Below are 10,791 nucleotides of genomic sequence, written 5' to 3' on the forward strand. Positions count from 1 at the left end.
AAACAATACTGTCCGTTCTCCAAGCCTGTTTGCAGTGGAAACACGAATTGTACTTCACTATGTAAAAGCAGTTGGTGTGTTTTTCTTTACCTTTTAGGAAATGTAGACAAAAAAGTGAGGCCAATATGAGCAACGTTTATGAGCTGTAACTGTTGATCGAGTTTCTTCTTCTGCTGCTGCTTCTTCTTCGCTAAGCAGTTGAAAGTGGATCAAGCAGATTTGAGCCAAAGAGAAGCGACCGTCCTGCGTTACACACCGTGACGACAGGCAATCTGGCCATCCAATCCATCCATTTACTACTGCTTATCCTGGGTCGGGTCGCGGGGGCAACAGCTTTAGAAGAGAAGCCCAAACTTCCCTGTCCCCAGCCACTTCAACCAGCTCCTCTGGCGGGATCCCAAGGTGTTCCCAGGCTAGCAGAGAACCGTAGTCTCGCCAGCGTGTCCTGGGTCGTCCCCGGGGCCTCCCGCCTGTGGGACATGCCCGGAACACCTCTCCAGGGAGGCGTCCAAGGAGGCATCCGAACCAGATGCCCGAGCCACCTCAACTGGAACTGGTTCCTCTCAATGCGGAGGAGCAGCGGCTCGACCCTGAGTCTCTCTCGGGTATCTCTAAGGGAGAGCCCGGGCACCCTGCAGAGGAAACTCATTTCGGCCGCTTGTATCCGGGATCTTGTTCTTTCGATCCTGACCCACAGCTCGTGACCATAAGTGAGGGGAGGAACATAGATCAACCGGTAAATCGAGAGCTTTGCCTTTTGGCTCAGCTCCTTCTTCACCACCACAGACCGATACAGAGCCCGCATCAGTGCAGACGCTGCACCGATCCGCCTGTCAATCTCCCGCTCCAACCTACCCTCACTCGTGAACAAGACCCCAAGATACTTGAACTCCTCCACTTGGGGTAGGACCTCATCTCCGACCCGGAGAGAGCACGCCACCCTTTTCCGATTGAGGACCATGGTCTTGGATTTGGAGGTGCTGATCCCCATCCGAACCGCTTCAGACTCGGCTGTGAACCCCTCAACTGAGAGTTGGAGATCACGGCTTGATGAAGCCAACAGCACCACGTCATCTGCAAAAATCAGAGATGAAATCCTGAGGCCACCAAACCAGACCCCCTTAACGCTTCGGCTGCGCCTAGAAATACTGTTCAGAAATGCTATGAACAGAATCGGTGATAAAGGGCAGCCTTGGCGGAGTCCAACCCTCACTGGGAACGAATCCGACTTACTGCCGGCAATGTTGACCAAACTCTGACATCTGTCGTACTCCCGAAGCACCTCCCACAGGACTGCCTGAGGGACACTGTCGAACGCCTTCTCCAAATCCACAAAACATGTAGACTGGTTGGGCGAACTCCCACGCACCCTCGAGACCCTGCCGAGGGTGTAGATCTGGTCCACTGTTCCATGGCCGGGACAAAAACCACACTGCTCAGTGACAGATGGTTTATTTTCACACTGGAGTAGGCCAATCAGTGATGGAAGGCTTCAAAATTAAGTGAACAGGCTGCTGGGAAATAATACTATTTCAATGTGCTGTATTAACATCAGAGTGATTATTGATTAACATGCATGACGACCAAAGCAGTTAAAACGTGTGCAACGCCTCATTATTGGGGACACAACAAGTAAAAAAAAATGTTTTGCTTGTAAATATGTCAGCGCTTTTGACAGTAAAATCGGGCCAGCAGAGACGGCTTTCCTAGCCATGAAACCTCATTGCTGGGTTGTCTTTTTGTCTTTCTTCTCTATTGTTGTATTTCTTATTTAATGGAACCCAATCGTCAAACGCAGATGTCCTGAATTCCACATGACAGCGAAGTTCATTCATGCAGTAATATCTTCATCCATAGGGTGGTAGACTGGGCTTAGCCATACATAGCGGCTCTGATCCATAGAGTAAACAAGGAAACACGTGACCTTTTCATCACACGTGACCTGTTCCGTCCGCACATCAAGCTTGCGTTTTACCGGAAGTGTTTTATTTCAGTCGTCTTGTTTTTTTTTCTACGCGTTTTGATGAAGATATCAACAACACGAGTTTAGCTGTCCCAATTTTGATTATATAACACCACATTTTATTACTACAAATAGTCGCCGACGGTTGATTAAATTGTATTTAATTTTGAAAGTCCACCCGGAGGTTGTATTTCTTTGGAATGCTTCTCTTGACACTGATCTCGCCAATCGCCATACACCCCGTGATCTCCAAAACAACACAACAAAGTGGCGCAAAGAAACATGGCGAGCGCCGAGGAGTCACGAAGACGCCTCTCTGTTACATCTTCTTCGGTGGGCCTGGAGGCCCTGTTTCCCACTGGCACGTCGGAGCACTCCTGCGGCGAAGGGAACCCGGAGCTCGAGCGACTGCAGGAGCGCCTTCAAGACTGGCTGTCGCCATACGAGCCTGCGCTGCTGTGGCTTCAGCGGCTGCTGGTGTGGGAGAGGCCGCTGTACAGCATCTCGGTGGCGCTCACACTAAACTCGTTATTCTGGTAAGGCACCGTTCAAACGAGGCGACTGTCACCTCACTGGCAGTTTGTTGATGTTACAGAGATGTGCGAACTCAACGTCGGTCAGGATATGGATGTCAGGATTAGACGGCTAATCCCATTTTTAGCCGAATGCTAGCACGGCTCGTTGAAAGTGTCCACACCGTTGCGATAAAAGTGTGACAGCACATGACTGCGCTGATCAAATTGGTCAAGTGCGCTGATGCCTAGTTTGGCTGTTTTGAAAGGGTTCAACTCGATGAGCGTACCTAGTTAAATATCAGCTGTCACTGATAGGTTGAGCAGTGGGCACTGTGAAACGATCGGGCGAGATGCTGAGGTTACTTCTGTAAATAATCACATGGAAGAGCCCCCCTGTCTTTGGTGTCATTAATGACAGATTTGAATCAAAACACTCAAGTTGCTTAAGTGTTCTTTGTGTGTCTTTAACAGGCTCCTGTCGTACACTTCCCTGCGCCCGCTCTTCATGTTGAGTGTGTCCCTCCTGGGGCTGATGCTACTGGAAAGATGGAAACCCAAGTTTCTCACCGTTACTAGTAAGAGAAAGCATACATCTCTATTTATTGTATTCTCGAAATTTAACATTGCCTCATCTGCTGTTGCTGCTCCAGTTAAGATCCATGAATGTGGAAAACACATTGCCACTGCATAATCCTAATGCAGGGTGCACACTGTGGATGAAAACGTTTCATTCCAATGCAAACCAAATTTGTCCAGCAAATTACAGCTGTAAAGTTAAGTCACATTAAGTAGGTATTTGTATGCAAAAAAACAAAAATATCCAGTCTGTTATTTAAATATCACAATTTGTAGTTGCCGATTCAATTCAAGGATGATATTGGTTTATTTAGAACGATAAAATCTAAACGATTCGGTGGCTGGAAATCCCAGAATATCAACCAGTGTGACTGTGAAACAAATACATACTGGATAGTGCAGGCAAAGTTTACTGTTGTTTCTTGTTTGGGATGGGTGAGTGCCGATACCAGGTATTGGTATCGGTGCCAAACCAGCCTTATTCATAAGGTGTCGGTACTGGCCAGTACCAGTATCGGCCGCCCTCTTGTGGCATTATACAATCAGGAACTAGAAATGAGAATAAATAGATAATTGCCATTAATTTCATGTACTGGTAATTGTAAAGAAAAATGCTATATTCAGATATATAGGTATTTCTTTAAAATTATCCCGTCTTTTTTGTGTGTGTAAGTTTATGTATCAAAAGTACTAGTGGCAGCGGTACTAGGTATCAGGAACTACTCGAGTTGAGTACTTGTACTGGTACCTGTCAGAAAAAAAGTAGTTATCATATTATTAATGGCAAACAAATTCACACTTTGAATCAAGTGTAACTAACATTTCTTCAGTTTGAATTAACAGTATGTTTACGTGCTACTTTTGCAGTTCTCCAACATAAGAATACTGTGACACAAATACAACATAAAAAATATAGTGCAACTGTGCAACCAACATCTCTGCATATTAAATGACCAGTGGTTGAACCTGTTACTATTTTCATTTTTAATAAATAAACAGTGCACTAGTATTTAACATAACGTCCAATGTAACCTAACCACTTATTCTTCAATGAATCTACATGTTTAAAATAATGATAATATAACATTAAAAAATAAATAACATCAACATGATCTGGCAACAGACCACAGTACTAAAAATTTTCTCTGCTGGCCCTTAATACATAGGCACCGCTAACAAGGAGTTTTAGAGTTTTTCAACCAGTTGTGAAGAACAATATATTTTGGGTTTATGTTGACATGTAGCCTGAAACACGCTGTTGATTGAAAGGTGACGGTCGATATTATTAGTAGTCAAAGAGGTCAATAATCGATATTTGGATTTTTAGAGCTGATTTAACTTTTCAATTAAAGTAAAAAAATAAAATAAAATACTGGCATCAGAATTTTTAAAAATACAAATTCCAACTCCTAACTTTGTTGAAATGTCTTAAAACATGTTTATTCAACAACTTTAAAGTAGTACTAAAGAACTTTTCAACCTTAATAAAATATTTTCATAACTCTTCTGATGAAACATGGACGTAAGTAAAACTAGTTGAATGGTACCTTTGCCATGGCCTGGGGGGGTCTGTATAATTTTTCTGGCAATAAGCAACTTTGAGGAGGATGGTAGGAACACTGCCACACAAGAAAATACAAATGTGCTGACTGCTTTCCCCATTCGTTACAAAGATGGAAATCAATTTGAATGTGTGTGTGTGTGAGCTCAAAAAATTACGCAATGCACTTGTCTTCATGAGAAATGTGGTCTTCCATCAGGCATAACATTACCACTTTTGTCCATATGGCGCCGCCATAATCAACACAAACTAAAAGGTCCTTAGTGTTGCTTTAATGATTTTCCAAATGTTTATTTTTTATTTTTACAGTAGAATCTTTGTTTTGAAATTCTAACAAAATGTTCAGGGAGCTCCCCGGGTCATCTGTATGTCTTCAAAAGTTACATGAAAACTTAAACAAGTAAATACCATAGCTCCCTTTAGTTTTCTACAGTAAATATTTATTTATTTATTACAAAATGCCAAAATAACTGAAATGTTAAACTTTCGTGTATCTTTGTTTTATTTGCAAACAAAAACAAAAGTTGCATGGATCCCAGGGTCAGTTGCATCTCTGGAAATTTAAATAAAAAGTTCCCTGAGGTTAATACAGTTTTAATTGAATCTTTTATTGGCCATCAGATTTTTTAAAAAGGCCGATACCGATATTCTGCACCAATAATTGGCCCAGCTGATAATCGGTCTATCCCTAATACATATGATATTATATTCGTTGCATGCTGTTAGTGAACTGAGCAAATAATGTTTACACTCACTTTATAAGTCATATTGTAGCGCTGTACAATCTAAATTTTTCCTGCATCAAGTTGTTCATCGGCACAGTTTTCTACTACTTGTATTTTGATGTATTGATTGCCATTTACTATATTGTATTTGATTGCAATTTCAACATGTATGAATCTGAACTTGTGTTTTTCTGGCTACTCTAGTTCCGCGTGTAGAGGTTTCCCCCATTCAAAGGTATGCATATCGTGGCGTGGAAATGACGTTTGGGCCACTGGTTGCCGTGTGTGTCTTTGTGTCATGTCAGAAATCATTTTAAACACCACACGGAGAGACATTTTGTCTTCCTCTCCCTGTTATTGTGTGCACGCAGTGAATCGATGAGCACAAAGCAACGTCTCCTCAGTGTTTCTGAGCTTAGTCACCACCTGGCGGAAAGTTACCTGACGTGCTGTCTTTTCCTGCACGAGACGCTGCAGTACAAACGACAGAATCACGGCAAGGTAAAATACAGTTTGGGCACCCTTGTCATTAGAATGTTCAGTGGGGTGCGGGGGTTGTAACTAAAAGTTGCTGTTTCATATGATATAGTCATACACAAGCTGGCAAACATGCTGTGCACCTGCAGAGCTGTTGTTCTTTCACTTCCTGTCTACTCTTTTGTAGCTTGAAGACAGTCAATCTCACTATCACTTATATATAATTTTATTTCTCAGTTCTGTGGAATGATGTGCAGCGGCTGTTTTGCACTCGCAGTTGTCGGACATTATGTTCCTGGAATCATGATCTTTTACATTATAGGTGAGTCACGTTTTGTCACCTCTGATTCCTTTCCGTTTTCTATGACATGAACAATTATTTTACAGCACTCATGTCCCTTGCTTTGAATTCCTTCAGGTCTTAGTGTCATTCTCTGGCCACTGGTGGTGTACCACGAACTGATCCAAAGGATGTACACCGGCCTGGAGCCCATCCTGATGAAACTGGATTACAGCATGAAGGGAGATACAGAGCGTCGCAAGCATGACAAGAGGAGTGAGCATCTTTCAATGCAAACAGTTCAATGTCTACAAAGCTGTAGCACTGCATCAACTTGTTTGTGGCTCTTTTATGTCCCTATATTGACCTTTAGAAACTTTTGTGTTTGTCTACCCAGAGGTGAAGAAGGAGGTGGAGGAAGGCGACGAGCCAAGAGCTGAAACGGAGAGTGAAAGTGAGGAGGAGCTCTCCTGTTTTGCCACAACGGTATGTTCCTCCATGAGCAGCCACATGTTGTCTGTTGTCCATCCCACGGCCCATCCAAATTGGCCTTTCCCTTGTCTTTTGGCATGTTTGGAAATACGCTATGATGGCTATAGTTGTCATCTGCGCGTTATTGGGCATAATATTCTGGTCATGAAGTTTCATTTTGTGTCGCTGCTCTTGCTTCTCTCCGCTGGTATGAATTTATTAAGGGTAGCGGCGATCAGGGTTAGCTACAAGTCATTAGCTTTTGATTCGCTTCCACTGCACATGTATGAGCCCTTCTTGACTGGAGCGTGTTGGGGAATGACGCCGCATATGCAATTAGGGTATTGTCAAATATGTACTGTATTGTGATTATCTATTAAGTATTTATGCTCATTTTCAAGCTGTGGCAAAATTCAGAAAGACTGTCTCAGAAACATTTGCCCAATTAGACAGCTAAAAGAAGAACTACTTTGTTGTTTGATTTCAAGATTGATGGATGGCTGGTATACCAAGAACCCAGTTATTTGTACCTCAACAATGAAAATGTAAATTATGTATAATTTTTGCCCATTCATAAAGAAGGGCAAAAATGTACCGAAAATATACCAGCCCTTCTATAAACGTGCCAAATTCCCAATGGCCACCCCAACCCTACAAAACATTTAATTTCATTACTTTGAAATAAAGATATATTGCCAAGCTTTCCAGTATTAAGGGAAATTTTTACTTAATGTAAGTCTCTGTACTTCCTTTTGGAAGAAAAATGTATGATAAAGTCTCATTCCTACAGATATGTGATGATGAGAATGAATTTCCCTGAATTGCACTCAATTCTACTTCAATTCAGCATCCTATGGAGTGGAGTCAATTCAAATCCAATTTCATCCATTGAGTTGAATAAAATTTTGACATTCTGAATTTTGCCTAGTTCTGTTATAAAGTCTCAAATTTGAAGTTTCTCAATTTTAGGCCCTAAAATGTTTTGCATTTTACAAGTAGTTTTCTAAGTGTTGAATATTTGTCATTTTAAATGGATGTGAATTTCCTCATGTTTATGTAATACCATCTCAACATCACAATGAAATGCTGCATTTTTTCATTATATGGTGGTTCGACGAGGCCAGCAAGAAATTTCAGCCAATCAACCTTTTTGGTACTAGCGAGTGCCTTTTGACAACTTAGGAGGATAAATGATCATGGCAAAGTTGCTTTACAGCCTTTCTGTCACGTTTCTAACGTTTTCATCCCAATTTTGACAATTGAAAGTTGTTTGAGGTAAAAAAAAAAGAAAAGAAAAGAAAAGAAGACTTTTCTGGTGTTAGGTCATGCTTCAAAACTACTACTTTGAACCAATCAGCAAGACCGCTGCACAGTGCATGAGATGCGTAGCACAATCATGGAAGTGAATTTCACTCTGGAGTGGTTGCCAGCAGTTGCACATATAAACAAACAAGCATTCACTCAAAGTGCAAGTTATGTGACTTGACACTAATATTTCTGGTTGTGGTCGTCTTGCTCAGGTGGATGTTAAGACTACGGCCCTGGCGATGGCCATCACAGACTCTGAGTTGTCTGACGAGGAGGCTTCCATATTGGAGAGCGGCGGCTTCTCAGTTTCCAGAGCCACGACCCCCCAACTGACGGATGTCTCTGAAGGTAAATATTGCTTGCGTCAACACATCACTTGGAATTCTACCGGTATAGAAATAGCCTTTCCCTTTGGCTGAAGTCAAGTTTATGTCGGTGCCGGAGCCACAAACAATTCCTTAATATGTGTTTGTCATTTGAATCTCTGTGTAAGCCTGCCTTAACTCATTCACTCCCAGCCATTTTCACTGAAGCAACCCCCTTCGCTCCTGGCTGGTTTACTGGATTTTGACTGATTTTGCAAGGCCCACAGACTATTGTGTTCTATTGCTATGAAAACATGGAACCTACCAAAAGGAACATTAGAGTCTCTTCTTTCATCACGATAAAAAAGTATATTTGTATCTGTTTCCGTTTTGAAGCAATTAGCATTAGAATATAGCTAAGTTTCATCATAACTCACAAATCTGTTTGAAACAGTGGGGGAAAGAGCTTGTGGCAACATGGCCCTGGTTGATCTCTTACACTCTGCTGCCACCTGCTGGCCGTTTTTGTAATTGCTTTAAGCGACCTCTTCAGGTCAGAGGCTGCATCAAAGCCTTCCGTATGCGCTAGCATTAAAAAACGTATAAATATGTTTTTGGGACCATGATAATATTAACATATAATGTTTTTAAACGTTTTTGGGAGAAAATGTGTTAAAATTTCGTTGTATGTTGTCACCTCTGTTCAGACCTGGATCAGCAGAGTTTACACAGTGACCCAGAAGAGTCTTATCTGCGGGATCTGCCTGAGTTTCCCTCAGTTGAGGAGTTTCCGTCCTTGGACACCAACCTCCTCCGCTTTCCGTTGCAAGGCTCGGGCCAAGGTGACAGGTCTCAGTCTGGCGCCCCCACCCAAGCCGAACCTTTGAGCCCCGCCAGCCTCCTCATCCAGCACCTTGCATCCCCGCTGCACTTTGTCAACACCCATTTCAACGGCCACGGGAGACCGCCTGGCGGCGAGGTGGGCATGTTGCCGGCTACGGGGGCAGGAGCGTCGGGCCAGGGAGGAGAGGAGGAGGCAGCCGCCGTTACCCAGGGTGCACAACGGTCACTGGAGGCCCTAAGTGAGGAGATTGTGAGCACTGCCATCTCCACTGTGGTGCAGAACACTTTGTCAGCGCTGCTACGTTCGAGTGAGGCCAGCGAGGAGCCCGTCCTTGCTGAGTTCCTCCCTCATGAATCCCCCCCTCATGAATCCCCCCGAGGCATTACGGAGACCTTCGGCCAACCCGCCACGGCGCCAGGGCCAGACGAGGACGTGGAGACGATAACCGCAGAGAGCGTCACCGGTGATGACGTGCGTGATGATACGCTGGTTGCTACCGAGGAAGAGGATTTTGAGCTTCTGGACCAAAGTGAACTCGAGAAAGTGGATGAGGGGCTGGACCTCTGCCCTGAAAAACTGCTGGTGGGCGGAGCCTCGGGATCTCCACAGCACCAACATCAGTCATAGCTTCCCCTTTGGCCCTCCCCCAAAACCCTATGTGTTTTGTTTTTAACGTGTCCGTTACAATGAAGTCATACACAGCACTACATCCAAAAGGTTTATCAAAGAGCAGTTGACGCTGTTGGTGCGTGACAGCAGCTTGAGCTGTCAGCATTTCAGATCGGGCCTCTAAGCGTTACAATTTGCTTCATAAGCAAATACCCCATGTTGAGTAAACCAGTTGTCAGAAGCAGACGTTTGTCCAGATGTTGTTACAGAGATTAGGATTACAATGCAGTGAGTATGTGCTCTAAATTATTTCATTTAACTGTTAGGTGGTATATTTAGCTATGGATGAATTAAAAAAGTTATTGTACCCCTTTAATGCTGTCGGTGGCATTGCCCTAAATTGTTTAATCAGGCATATTGAGTCAATTGTTGCGCTTTCACTTGTTGCCTGTAAATGGAAACTTTGACTATGTTGGATGTTGAAAGATGATCTTTACCCACACACATAAGTGACTTAAACAGCTTTCCTTTGTGGTTGATGCCTCATCTTGCGAATAGAATCTAATTTTATGACACATCTCATTGCTGCAGATGAGATTGAGTTCTTACAGTTATTCGTATTTACCAACTAACCACGACAAGTACATTGCATGCCATGCATTACACATGTACTAACCATGTTGGATTGTCAGGTTTTGGGTTCGGAATAAAGGGTAGGTTTTGCTTTAACCGCTCAGCATCCAAATCTCAGGAGGCCGGGTGTACAAATTGTCTGGCAGCGTTATGTTTATTCCCCCACTTGTCCTTGTGAACTGTATTTGTACTAACATCCCAGTTTACCAGCCTCCCCCAATGTATATTGTAGAAATTAAATGATTAAAAAAGAAAAAAAGGAATTTGCATATTCCGCAATATTCTGCATGTAAAACAACACTGCTGCACAATGTGTGGGGAAAAATACATATGAATGTTTCAGGTAAAAGTCAGTTTCTTGAATATTTTCCAATGAGGGGAATCCATGTTTGGTACGTTATCATTTTCAATTCAAGCCAAAGGTAAATGAAAAAACAACTGATAGCGTATTCAGAGGTTAACAGACTAATTTGTGTTTGGTGGTAGGTAGTGCTTACAAGATTGCTTCTCAAACTATAAAAAAG

General features: G+C 42.9%; 1 protein-coding gene across 1 annotated transcript; it reads left to right on the forward strand.

Moving 5' to 3' along the window:
- Positions 1 to 1,979: 1,979 nt before the first annotated feature.
- On the forward strand, positions 1,980 to 10,616 carry retreg2 (reticulophagy regulator family member 2). The gene is made up of 9 exons (XM_077551671.1): positions 1,980 to 2,499; positions 2,950 to 3,053; positions 5,545 to 5,575; positions 5,712 to 5,841; positions 6,055 to 6,139; positions 6,236 to 6,373; positions 6,495 to 6,583; positions 8,089 to 8,224; positions 8,889 to 10,616. Exons 1-9 carry the CDS (start codon positions 2,246 to 2,248, stop codon positions 9,650 to 9,652), a joined length of 1,731 nt encoding a protein of 576 aa, XP_077407797.1. The 5' UTR covers positions 1,980 to 2,245; the 3' UTR covers positions 9,653 to 10,616.
- Positions 10,617 to 10,791: the final 175 nt, after the last annotated feature.

This window comes from Vanacampus margaritifer, chromosome 1 (genome assembly GCF_051991255.1).
Source record: "Vanacampus margaritifer isolate UIUO_Vmar chromosome 1, RoL_Vmar_1.0, whole genome shotgun sequence".
In the NCBI taxonomy this organism is placed as follows: domain Eukaryota; kingdom Metazoa; phylum Chordata; class Actinopteri; order Syngnathiformes; family Syngnathidae; genus Vanacampus; species Vanacampus margaritifer.

Coding starts and splice junctions, on each gene's coding strand:
- retreg2 (XM_077551671.1), top strand. CDS start 2,246: ATGGCGAGCGCCGAGGAGTCACGAAGACGCCTCTCTGTTACATCTTCT. Junction 3,054..5,544: donor CAAGTTTCTCACCGTTACTA/GTAAGAGAAAGC, acceptor TGGCTACTCTAG/TTCCGCGTGTAGAGGTTTCC. Junction 5,576..5,711: donor GAGGTTTCCCCCATTCAAAG/GTATGCATATCG, acceptor GTGTGCACGCAG/TGAATCGATGAGCACAAAGC.